At 47.4% G+C, this 13,261-nt stretch overlaps 1 protein-coding gene across 1 annotated transcript in view; it reads right to left on the bottom strand.

Moving 5' to 3' along the window:
- FRAS1 (Fraser extracellular matrix complex subunit 1) overlaps window positions 1-13,261 on the bottom strand; it is a 279,515-nt gene that overhangs the window by 9,854 nt on the left and 256,400 nt on the right. Inside the window, exons 66-71 of the mRNA XM_087723886.1 lie at window positions 12,104-12,254; window positions 11,525-11,632; window positions 10,688-10,847; window positions 8,004-8,120; window positions 3,982-4,148; window positions 198-403 (exon numbers count right to left, since the gene is read on the bottom strand). Of these exons, the coding sequence (XP_087580012.1) occupies window positions 198-403; window positions 3,982-4,148; window positions 8,004-8,120; window positions 10,688-10,847; window positions 11,525-11,632; window positions 12,104-12,254 (909 nt within the window). The remainder of the gene's footprint in view (window positions 1-197; window positions 404-3,981; window positions 4,149-8,003; window positions 8,121-10,687; window positions 10,848-11,524; window positions 11,633-12,103; window positions 12,255-13,261) is intronic.

Here is a 13,261-nt window from a genome sequence, read left to right as displayed (position 1 = left end):
TTTGCTCGTTGGGAGCTAGCTGGGAAAGTCTCAAATGGCAAAACCAGGACGCTGAATTCATCGTAAACACATGCCACATCTCAAACCCCTGAATATCGATCATGTGGTTTTTTTTCAGTGTTTTCTGAACGGTCCCGAAAATGAATTGGCTGTAAGTTGAAATCCCCCCGGTCAAAGTTTTATATTGTGCTAGGTACCAGCAACAGGAATCTGTGCTTCAGGTGTTTGCTGGGTTGAATGCAGCCGTACTGGGGTCCTTCGTTATATATGGTGCCCGTTGGGTCGAAGAACGGGACGTAGCCATCCTTCCCTGTGCAGAGGTAGACTTTTTCCAGCTGCAACTTGTAGGCGGAATTGAGGTTTTGCTCCGGGTTCCACATCACTCGGCCGTACAGGATTTGACCTGAGTTTTTTTAAAAATATATATATACATTTGAGATCAGGCAGATGCAATGAATGTCCACCAGAATAACAAGAGTACTCAGATTGAACAGCCAAGGAGCAGATGTAGAAAGAGACAAAGATCTTAGAGAGAAATATGGGAGACAAATCAAAAAGGGGGGGAAAAAGCAGAGTAAGTAAAGTATTGAAGCAGGCAAGAGATGATGGATAGATGATTTTACGTTTTTAGCGTTGTCTTGCTTTTCTTTTCGTTTCTTCTCTCTCTCTTCTTTCTTTTTTGTAGGTAGGTGACATGATTAGAAGTTAGGTAGGATAGAAAGGAAATGCTTTCTAACAAAGGATGACATGAATAAAAGTTAGAATAAGAAACAGAAATAAGAGAAAAGGGGAATATCAGTGTATATACACGTTTATATAATAAAATAAGAGCAATAATAAGAGAGAACCTGGACTAATTGAATAATGACAGATTGCAACTTTATATAAATATGTATTACTATTAGAAATATATGTGGGTTGAAAGTAATAACTTTGACTAATAGTTTTATTTGTATTAGAATGTATGATACCCAGATGTCGCACTGTTCACGCGTTGATATGTTTGTAAAAAAATAAAATAAAATACTTATTTTAAAAAAAGAGTTGGAAGGGACCTTGGAGGTCTTCTAGTCCAACCTCCCGCTCAACCTCAACCATTAATAGTTGTCCAATCTCTTCTTAAAAACCTCCAGTCTTGGAGCACAATTTCTAGAAGCAAATCGTTCCACTCATTCACTGTCAGGAAATTCCTCCTTATTTCTAGGTTGCTCCTCTCCTTGATTAATTTCCACCCATGGCTTCTTAGTTCTGTCTTCAGGTGCTTTGGAGAATAGGGTGACTTCCTCTCTTCTTTTCTGGCAGCCCCTCAAATATTCGAAGACTGCTATCATGTCATCTCTAGTCCTTCTTTTCATTACACTAGACCAGGGGTGTCAAACTCAAGGCCTTTGGGGGGGGGGGATCTGGCCCGCAGGGTGCCTAGATCTGGCCTTCAGGATTGCCCTGGAAACAGTGAAGAAACGACCCCGGGGTGCTTTAGCCAATAAAAACAGAGCTTGGCACTCACGAGCTCCCTTTTCCCTGGTAGAGGGCTGCAGGATGCCGTCGCAGCCGAAACGGAGCTCATTTTTGTTGGCAAAGCACTTGGGTCGCCACAGGGATCCCCGACACAAGTGACGTCGAGCTGGCCACACCCATCCTGACCAAGGTCAAACACAATTCTGATGCGGCTCTCAATGAAGTCCTGTTTGACACCACTGCACTAGACACACTCAATTCCTGCAACTGTGCAATTCCCGCACCAAAAGGACAAATATCCAGAGAAGGGCATCCTGATCAGAAAACGGCTGCGTTGCTCAACGGGAGACTGAGACCTGAATTTGAAATTTGGCATTATGGTAAGAAGATATTGGAGAACGAGGAGGTGCCTCGAACCTGTGCCACGCCGAACTTTCCCAGCTGATCCCCTCACCTTATGCTGGTATTGACAATCCCCAGGTTCGGCTGACCAGCATGGGCAACAGCTTGGAATTCTGGGATTTCTACGATAATATCAACTTAACTTCTTGAACATTTAGTGAGTTATTGAAGGAAGGGTTACTGAATGAAAAGGGGCAGAGTTGAAGCTCAGCTGAAGCATTCCTGTGCATATTCACGCCCCAATGTTTAATTCAGACATATTTTAGATATTACCCCATCCTGATTTATAGTGCATATATACATGCATTAAGCATACATTAATATATTAAGCATGCATTAAAGATTACCCTGTCCTGCTTCATGGGATATGCATGCATATCCTTAACATATATACATATATTAAACATAAATGCATATATTCCAATATTGGATATATATTACACATTACCCTCCTGCATTGCAGGAAGTTTACTTATACAGCTTCCTGAAAAACAGACTGCTAAGCAAGAAACGGTAAGAACCAGCCAGTGAGATGGGGGTAAAGTAAATTTAAGTAATAAATAAATTGAGTAAATTTAATAATATTAAAAAGAACCTACAGTTTAATAAAATGAACACCATATAAATAGGGTCCTTCTAAAATCTCCTCGTGACCCATCAAAACCGCGCTCAACTAAACCGCGCCCGATTAAACCGCGTTGCTGACGTCATCAACAGGGCGACAACAGCGAGCGCGGAGAAAGAAGGGCGCTTTAAATAGTGCTTTGAAAGCAAGCCGATTCAACTTAAGGTAAGGGTTAGGTTTAGGGTTAGGTTTAGGGTTAGGTTAAGGGTTAGGGTTAGGGTTAGGGTTAGGTTAAGGTTAAGGTTAGGGATAGGTTTAGGTTAAGGGTTAGGATTAGGTTTAGGGTTAGGTTAAGGGTTAGGTTTAGGGTTAGGTTAAGGGTTAGGTTTAGGATTAGGTTTAGGGGGGTTAGGTTTAGGGGTTAATTTTAGGTTTAGGGTTTACAGCGTGCTTCTGTCTCCGCGCTGTTGTCGCCCTGTTGATGACGTCAGCGACGCAGTTTAGTCGGGCGTGGTTTTGTGGTGGAACCAAATCTCCTTGTCTGCTTCTCACATTTGAAGAAGAATGGAACACCAGGTTCTAAAAATGCCAACTTTATATAAAAGCTAAGATCTGCATTCTGTTACGGTTTTATAGGAGCCCGGGGGACTGCTAGCTATATACAGGTAAGTCCTTGACTTACAACCATTCATTAGGTGATCATTTGAAGTTACAACAGCCCACCGACAACTGGGTCAAAAAGGTCATCAAAAGGACCCAAACTCACGTTATCAACTGTCTTGCTTAGCAACAGAAATATTGGGCTCGGCTGTGGTTGTAAGTCGAAGACTACCTGTGTGCCTTTGATGTTTTGGTGAACTAACTGGGCCCAGATTGGCTTTTCAAAGGCCACTGAAGGAGAACAGCCTTGCTGACTTCTCCATTATGGATGGATCAGCCGAATGCCACACCTTCCTAATGTCTGTCTTGCACTTAGACTTATATACCGCTTTACAGCCCTCTCTAAGCAGTTTACAGAGTCGGCCTATTGCCCCCAAGAATCTGGGTCCTCATTTGACCCACCTCGGAAGGGTGGAAATCTGAGTCAACCTTGAGCCTGGTGAGATTAGAACTGCCAAAACTACAGGCACCCAACAGCCGGCACTTATATACCACTTATATACCTTATATACCACTTCACAATGCTTTCCAGCCCTCTCTAAGCGGTTTGCAGAGTCAGCCTCTTGCCCCCAACAATCTGGGACCTCATTTTACCCATCTCGGAAGGATGGAAGGCCGAGTCAACCTTGAACCAGTCAGGATCGAACTGCTGGCAGTCGGCAGAATTAGCCTGCAGTACTGCAATCTAACCAATGCGCCACCACAGCTCTTCAGAAAGTGATTCCAGGAAGAAGAGCATTATGCCCATCCAATCAGCCGCCGTTTCTCTTATTCTGCCATTCAACCCGGGCCTATTTTCCCGTAGAGCATTTCTGTTACCTTCCCGCCTGTTTTCCTTGCCGTTCCCCCAGAGAGCTCCATGCCCCCCCGTCCAAACCTCGAAACGCAGATCGTACCTTTGGAAAAGGCTCCCTTGTAGTCCATCTCGGCCATCGGCATCTCCGTTTTGGTTGGGTCCATGAGAAAAACTTTTTCGTTATTGCAGAGCTGAAATTCCGTGTTGAGGGAATAAACGACGGGAACCGGGCGGTTCGTCTGCTGAAAGGCAATTGGAATCAGAAATCTACACGGGGAAGAAAGGGAATAGAAAAAAATAAGGGCACAGAAAAATAATAACGCCAGGAATATTTCTTTATTTCCTAACTTTTTCTTTGAGAGCTCAACGGGGATATACAGTATATATACAGATAATGTATAATTGCATTATCTAAATCAGCTCTTCCAGCGTAGGCGACTAGCGTTGTTGCCACTTTGAAGGTTGACGTATAAGCACAGACCAGATAATCCTCAATTTGCAACCACAATTGAGCTCAAATATTTCGTTGCTAAGCGAAGACAACTAAGGACCCCGTTTTACAACCTTTCTTGGCCCAGTCGTTCAGTAAATCACTGCAGTTGTTAAATTAGCAATCTGGCTTCCCCATTGACTCAATTGCAGTCCTAAATTAGCTAGGGTGTCAAACTGAATGCCCAGGAGCCAGATCTGGCCTTTGGGGGTGCTTTGATCTGGCCCACAGGGACACCCTGGAAACAGCAAAGAACTGGCCTATGGTGCCTCTACCAGCGAAGACGGAGCTAGGGAGGGCTGCCCACGGCCCTCCCGAGCTCCATTTTCGTTGGCAGAGGATGTTCAGGAGATCATTGTAGCTGAAAATGGAGCTCGGGAGCCCGTTTTCCCTGGCAGAGGATTGCAGGAGACCATTGCAGCTGAAAACGGAGCTCGGGAGCCCGTTTTCCCTGGCAGAGGATTGCAGGAGACCGTTGCAGCTGAAAACGGAGCTCGGGAGCCCGTTTTCCCTGGCAGAGGATTGCAGGAGACCGTTGCAGCTGAAAACGGAGCTCGGGAGCCCGTTTTCCCTGGCAGAGGATTGCAGGAGACCGTTGCAGCTGAAAACGGAGCTCGGGAGCCCGTTTTCCCTGGCAGAGGATTGCAGGAGACTGTTAGAGCTGAAAATGGAGCTTGGGAGCCTGTCTTCGCTGGCAGAGGATTGCAGGAGACTGTTGGAGCTGAAAACGGCACTCGGGAGCCCGTTTTCACTGGCCGAGTGCTCGGGCTGCCACAGGCGCCCCCAACGCAAGTGACACAGTGGTGGGTTCCAGCAGTTTGGACCGGTTTGGCTGAACCAGTAGTGATTTGGCAGCTTAGGTCGCTAGAACCGGCATCGACCCAGGCCTGCCACGCCCCTGAACTGGTTCTCCGGGCAGCGCCATAGGTGTCTCCAGCTTGTTTTTCGGTTCTGCACATGCGCAGAACAATTTTAATTGTATTGTGTATGTGCACACAGAGCGTGGCCCGCACATGAGCGAACCGACAGTAGTGCCGGCCGGAACCCACCCTGGAGTGATGTCGAGTTGGCCATGCCCACCCTGGCCATGCCCACCCTGATCAAAAATAACCTCGATGCAGCCGTCAATGAAATCGAGTTTGACACCCCTGAGCTGTGCTATTTTGCTTGGATGAAGACGAAGCATCACTTTGTCTTCGTGATAAAGATTCCATGAATATACATTCAAAGGTAGGAGTGAAGGAACGGCCTCACCCCTTTGATCCTTACGCCTTCAAAGCAGTAACATGGGTGGGTGGGTGGCAAGGGAGTAAGAATCTGCATTAATGGCAGAAGAAAGAACGTGGGAAGGGAATGTGAAGACATATGGTGGCTGAACTAATCCCAGCTTGGCCCGGGGACCAAACCCTGCAATCAAGATTGGAATTTTTAGCTTTTAGCTTCAGGAACAGTAGCTTAACTTCCCTTGGCAAATTGCCGAGGTCAGCCCTGTCAAAGGATCAAAGGAAGCCCCAAAGACATCCCATTAAGCAAGTCCAGGGCTAAGGAAGGAGCCGCGGTGGCACAGTGGTTAGAATGTGGTACTGCAGCTAATGCTGCTGGTTGCCGGCTGCCAGCAGTTTGATCCTGACCGGCTCGAGTTCGACTCAGCCTTCCATCCTTCTGCGGTCGGTAAAATGAGGACCCAGATTGTTAGGGGCATTATGCTGACTCTGTAAACTGCTTAGAGAGGGCTACAAAGCACTGTGAAGCCTGTAGGTAATAGGGGGAATTAACTTCGCTTGCTATCGCGTGGGAAACCCAGAGCTGGTTTTGCTTCTTCTGTGCCAATGTGGTTAATTCAGTGAAGTTTTGTAGTCTTGGTAAAATAATGTCCCCGGAGTTCCTTTTTCTGGATTCGCCAACTGGACAGTTGACATGAGCCCAAGGGAGGGGTCAAGCACATCATGAGTTTGGAGTCCCTTCATGCCCACGAGAGATCTAAATCCAGCCTTTCTTGAATTCCGTTGCGTCTCATCTACTGCCAATTAGCCTTAACCGTTAGTAATTCAGGTTCTTGTTTAGAGGTGGCACAGGCAAAACTTGCACTTATTTGAACAACTCTGGTTCCTGATTTCTTACCCTTGATATATATATATAGGCATCCTCTTTGAAGACCAGCACAAAGGAAAGGGATGGCATGGGAGCAGATTATCTGAAGAACCATCTTGCCCGAATGGGATTGGCCTCATCTAACAGAAGGAACATGCTGGGGACCCTGTCGGCCAAGGAGTTTTGGCCGGCAGGGTCTAGAACAGGGTGTCAAACTCAATTTCATTGAGGGCCACATCAAGGTTGTGTGTGATCTTGGAGGGCGGGGTGGGCATGGCCACCTCAATATCACTTGTGTCGGGGGCACCTGGGTTGGCCAAGTGGTAAGGCAGGACTTCCCTGAGACCCCCCCCTCCCCCTCTTTATAATCTTAATCTCCTTCCTTCTTCCTTCTGTCCCTCTTCATTCTCCTTTCTTCTTCCTTCCCCTCTTCCCTTCTTTTTCCTTCCTTCCTCTCTTCCCATCTTTCCTTCTTTGTCTTCCCCCTTCTTGAATGCTCAATTGTTTCGTTTTTAGTTTGTTTTGCTAGCCCTCTGTCAGCGAAAACGGAGCCTGGGTGGGGGGTGGGGCACGCAGTTCTCCCGAGCTCCGTTTTCACTCGTTGAGGTATTGCGGACCGGTTCACCGACAAATGCGCGCTCGACAAAAGCACGGCGATGAAACCGCGGCAACAAAAACCGTGAGTTCGAAATCGCGCCGACGAATGAGCGCAGAAGCGCACCAACAACAGAGCACCGACAAAAGCGCGCCTTCAACGAACAAGTAATAACAACCGAATAACCCTAACCCTAGCCCTAACCCTAACCCTAAACCTAACCCTAAACAGAACCCTGAACCTAGCCCTTACCTTAACTGAAATCACTTTTGTGGGCGTGGTTTTGTCGGCGCGTTGTTGTGGGCGTGTGTATGACATTGCGGTTTTTGTCGGCACGGTTTCGTCGCCGCGCTTTTGACGTGCGTGCATTTGTCGGGTCACGCCGCGGACCACTCCTTCCCATTTCCAGGGCAGCCCCGCGGGCCAGATTTAAGCACCCCATGAGCCAGATCTGCCCCTCCCCTGAATTTGACACCCCTGGTCGAGAAGATCTTTATAGGATCACAAGTATGTGTATTGTTTTAAATTCTTCCAGCTTACATTCCACCAGTCATGTATAATTATCTGGACACTGATGTCTTCTCTCACGCACATCCTCTTACAATCCCTCCGGATAATAGCCCCGCGCCTGATTACTGTTAATATTTCAGCCTACATTTCATCAGATGCTTCCCGACTAGTGTGCCTCTAATTGTCCCAATTTGTGTTCCCCTCGTTGATTTTAAACATACTTATGTGCAAGAAATGCACTCAAACCTGTACCAAGATACTGTAGGGGAAGCTGATGTAGCAAGCTTCTAAACTTCTCCCAATTCCAAAATTTAAAGCAAAGTATTCTAGCCTTTGGCCCTTTCCGCGCCTGCTGAAAATTTCCCCTTTTTGTGCGTCTGGTTTTTAAATAGTGACGCTCATCTTCAGGCATGAAACAACGTAAACACCCACTTACTTTTCTGGAGCATGAGCAGTGCAGGGTAAAGGCTTGTCTCCCGGATCAACCCAAGATTGTGTGGGTTGGACCGTACATGGTATTAAGGAGATGGTGTATTCTCCGGAATAATCTTTCCTGAAAGCAGAGATCAAGTATTGCCGTTAGTGTATTGAACGGTGAATTTTTTTCCCTTTTCAAAAGGCAACTGGACATCTTCCTCGAAGATTATATGGCTTCTCCTCCAAGAAGCTTCTTCACTTCTGAAGGTGGGGAACTTCAGCCAGAGCTGGAGAAACTTCTGGGAGGAGAAGTGAAATCTCTTCAAGGAAAAGTCCAGTTGCCTCTTGAAAAAGCACCTTTGGGACAACCTTGACCTGGGATGATGGAGACTCTCCATACACATTAAGTTTCTTGGGGTGAGTTGATCACGAGATGTGGGGAAGGTGAGCCAAATAACACACAACACACAGGCAGAGGGTAGGCATACGAATTAAAGACGGTGGTACAGGTAGCCCTTGACTGGCCATTCAATTCATTGAATGGCTGTTCGAAGTTACAACGGCACTGAAAAATGTTGACTTGATGATCCTTTTTCACATGTACGACCATTGCAGCCTGCCTACAATTACGTGACAATTGCAGCACTGGTCAAAAGGGCCCAGCAGAGATTATATTACCTGAGACTTCTTAAGAAACAACAACTGAATGGAAAACTGCAGGTGACCTTCTACCGCTGCACCATAGAGAGTATTTTAACTTACTGCGCCTCTCTATGGTTTGTGAATTGCACAGTGGCAGATAGGACAGGGCTCCAGAGGGTCAACGTCATTGTCCCGAGGATCATGGGTTGCCCTCTCCCCTCTCTGGAAGAGCTTTAGAGCTCCCGCTGCCGAGGTGGCGCAGTGGTTAAATGCAGCACTGCAGGCTACTTCAGCTGACTGCAGTTCTGCAGTTCGGCTGTTCAAATCTCACCGGCTCAGGGTTGACTCAGCCTTCCATCCTTCCGAGGTGGGTAAAATGAGGACCCGGATTGTTGTTGGGGGCAATATGCTGACTCTTTTTTTTTTCGTATTGTCCTACACTCCCCTTCCTTTTTGATTGTAAGCCGCCCTGAGTCCCCTCAGGGAAAAGGGCGGCCTATAAATAAATAAATCTACAAATCTACAAATCTACTCTGTAAACCGCTTAGAGAGGGCTGAAAGCCCTATGAAGCGGTATATAAGTCTAACTGCTATTGCTATTAACAAAATTCAAAACATTCTTAAACATCCATCCATCCATCCATCCATCCAGGTTAAGGTTCCCCCTCGCACATATGTGCTAGTCATTCCCGACTCTAGGGGGTGGTGCTCATCTGTTTCAAAGCCGTAGAGCCGCCACTGTCCAGTCATCTCCGTGGTCATGTGGCTGGCATGATTAAATGCCAAAGGCACATGAAACGCTGTTCCCTTCCCACCAAAGGTGGTCCCTATTTTTCTACTTGCATTTTTACATGCTTTCGAACTGCTAGGTTGGCAGAAGCTGGGACAAGTAACGGGAGCTCACTCCGTTATGCGGCGCTAGGGGTTCGAACTGCCAAACTGCTGACCTTTCTAATCGACATGCTCAGCGTCTTAGCCACTGAGCCACTGCCTCCCAAATATCCATTAGGGTAATGCCCTAATACAGTGGTGGGTTCTGGGTCCCGGTGCAACCGGTATGGTGCAACAGGGCCGGGGCTCATCACATGAACGGGTGCAGCGCACGCATGTGTAATTACCTCCCACGACGCTCTGTGACGCCTCCGCAATGCCCCAGCTGCTTGGTGGAGCGTTGCCCAGGCACCGTACGCTCCATGCACGGAAGCCCCAAAAACTTCAAATATCAGTAAGGAGCACGGGCGGGCGGGTGATCCCTCTGGAACACCATACCGGAACGGTACCTGGTGCTCCCAGCAGACACCAGTACGCCCGTACCAGGGTGTACGGGTCATAACCCACCACTGCCCTAATACCCATCTGTTCTGACTCCTCCTCCATCCGGTGATTAACGCTGACACAGGCTTAGTAGTTTGCCACTCTTTATTTACAGCAATTACAATCCTGTTAACTGAAAACCCAAACACGACTCACAGGCAAGAGGTTGGCAGCAACCCAGACTCCAACAGACAATGCAGACAAGAGTTTCTCCAGATTGTTACAAATGGTTGTGTCCTGCAAAAGGACTCTTCCCAAAGTCTCTTCTTATATACTCTCTTGGGAGGGACCCAGACGCAACCACCTGGGCTCTCTATCTCTTATGAGTCTGTCTCCGTAACTGCTGCCTTCGTTTCTCCGCCCTACTTTGCCTGGCGTCAGGGACAAACTCTCTTTGATCTTCCCCAATGCTCCATGCCTCAGGCGCCTCCTGGTGGCCAACCAGCCTCTCTGGTCCCTGCTCGGAGTCTGAACCCTGCCCAGGGTCCTCCACATCTTCCATAGCAGACTCATAGGGTTCCTTGCTATCAGAGTCCATCGGCAGCTCCAACGGCTCCTGCTGGGCCACAACACCCACCTATCCATCCATCCATCCATCCATCCATCCATCCACCCACCCACCCACCCACCCACTCACCCTTCTATCCACCCACTCATCTTTCCATCTATCCATCCATCCATCATATCTCATGATAGCAAATTTGGTACAACTTCAAAACTGATGCATCTCTAAGTTTTCCTTCATACCTGCTGTAGGAGCTAGTTGCTCTCCAGAGTTGATAAGGAGAGTCAAAGGTTTGTCCACTCCACAAGAGCTGTAGGTCAAATTCCATCCCTCCCAGGTGGTCAGGAGTCATGATGAAAGACTTGGCGTTTGGCAGAGTGTGGTGTTCCATCACAAAATGCCCTGGGTAGATGGGAATAATCAGGTTCATAAAGTCCAGATTTCTCCTTGTGGGGGAAGAGCAAATGGCCTTGAAGAAGGGGAGGAAGAACTTCTACCAAGACAACAATCAGATAAAAGTGGCCTGAACCCTGGCCAAGAAATTAAGTTCCTTGTTTTGGGGAGATGGGCAGGTATACAAATTTTAAAAACCTATATATGTAAAAATGGCTCTGTGTGTGTTTGTGTGTTTGTGTTCCAGCATAACTCTGGAATGCCTTGAGCAATTGCAACCAAACTTGATACACAGATGACTTATTCTCTGGAAACAAATACTGTGGGGGTAAGACACCCCTAACGGCCCTCGGGGTGTGTATTCTGTTAAGAAACAGTCTGTTGTGCCTTAAAATGGCTTCTACTGTACAGCACAGTGGAGTTGTCATGGTAACGGCTTCACAGTACCCCCAAGGGGGCTCCCTCTGGTAAAGGGGAAAATCCAACATTAGAGATTGTGGAGACACTGATGCTCATCACAATGTAGCTTTTGAAAATAAATCAATGCGTGTTGGGATACAATTCCAGAAAAGAATGCTTCCCTCCCACTATCAAGAAATACCAACCAACATTCAAAATGTCTGGAATACCAAGGCAGAAAAATGTGGGCATCCTTGGTAAGTTTGCAGAACGCAAGAATGACTCACCTCTGAACTTGGCGTGAGTTTTGAACTCAATGACCAGCCGACCATCATCTCGGATGTAGATCCTGATGATCTGCAGTTTGGCTGACAGGACGCTGTCCGTCTGTATACCTGAAGGCGAGAATGCCAACAGCCCGGGCTTCCTCAACTGGGGATCACTGATTAGTCATCATATCGCCCCCCCCCTTCCCTCAGTTGGAATCCACTTCCATCAGGAGGCCCAGAGGCCTCCGCAGGTTCCAACCAGTTCTGGAGAACCGGTAGCGGAAACTTTGAGTAGTTCAGAGAACCGGTAAATGCCACCTCTGACTGGCCCTGCCCCCATCTATTCTCCACCTCCCACGTCCCAGCTGATCGGGAAGGAATGGAGATTTTACAGTGACCTTCCCCTGCCACGCCCACAAAGCCACACCCACAATAACGGTAGAAATTTTTTTGAATCCCACCACTGAGGAGGCCACCAAGGAAGTTCTCAATAAGCCACTTAGCCAAGCTGAGGGCAACTTAGCATGCCGGGGTTTCTAGAGTTCTCCCTTTCACCCCCGTGTCATGGAGAAAATAAAACTAGCCCTCCCCCCCTACCTGTTCTCCAGAGAATGGTGTCATAGAAGAAGGAAAACTCCATCTCCGTGTGATGCTCAAGAGAGGCCCAGCCTCTGGGCGCGGTTACGTAAACGTAGGAGACGTAAAGTGGGACATGGACTGTCAAGAATGACTGAGCAGAATCCCGAACCTGTCATCACAGAAGGAAAAATTACTTCACAGTTTTTTACACACCATCTTGCCTTTTTGTACAGCAGAGGGACCAATCTGGCTGGCCATGCCCCTCCCTCCAGCCCGTAAGGGCCTGCTGTTTTAAAATATAGTGTTTACTATCTTCAGCCTCCAATTCCATAATATGCTTTTAAATCTTGGACACGGAGGTGCCTTGGGTGCAGGGATGGATGACGTATAAATAATAATAATAATAAAATAAAATGAAAACAGAGAGAGAGAGAGAGAGAGGATGGAGAGGATGAGAAGGAAGAGAAAGAAAGAAAGAGAGAGAGAGAGAAAGAAGGGGAGGGGAGAGAAAGAAAGAGTGAGAAAGAAGGAAGGAAGGGAAAGGAAGGAAGGAAGAGAGGGTGGGGAGGGAGGGAGGAGGGAGAGAAGGAAGGAAATGAAAGAAAGAAAGAAAGAAAGAAAGAAAGGAAAGGAAAGGTGGGGAGAGAGGAGGGAGGGAAGAAGGAAGACAGACTTTTTCTCTCATTCACATGAAGTGCCAAACGAATTCTTTTCCCATTCAGGAGAGGGAAATTTAGAAGCAATAAAAGAAAATGAAAATCTCATCATTTTACTTTATTGCTGATTAATGATAAGTAGGCATGACCAGGCCCTCTTATCTTTCCCTGGTAGCAGATGATAATGATTATGATCATAATTAGGGCGCCGCGTAAAGCGGCTTTTCAGAGCTATTAATATTTCAAGGAAATCTAGGTCCTTCATCCCCTGAATATCACAGAAGACTTTTCATGCCTTCCGCTAAAATTGGAGCCGTGCTTGGGTGCTGCACACACATAGATTTATATACCGCTTCACGGCGCTTCGCAGCCCTCTCTAAGCCGTTGGGAAATGTCAGCCTCTTGCCCCCAACAATTTTGAGTCCTCGTTTTACCGACCTTGGAAGGATGGGAGGCTGAGTCCACCTTGAGCTGGTCAGGATCGAACTGCTGGCGGTCGGCAGAGTCAGCCTGCAAGACT

The sequence above is a fragment of the Thamnophis sirtalis genome, unplaced genomic scaffold, assembly GCF_051295495.1.
Source record: "Thamnophis sirtalis isolate CommonGarterSnake01/CBP01778 unplaced genomic scaffold, rThaSir2_p1.2 scaffold_10, whole genome shotgun sequence".
NCBI classification, from domain to species: Eukaryota; Metazoa; Chordata; class Lepidosauria; order Squamata; family Natricidae; genus Thamnophis; species Thamnophis sirtalis.
The sequence above is the reverse complement of the archived record's forward strand: the minus strand, read 5'-3'. Positions and strand labels throughout refer to the sequence as shown.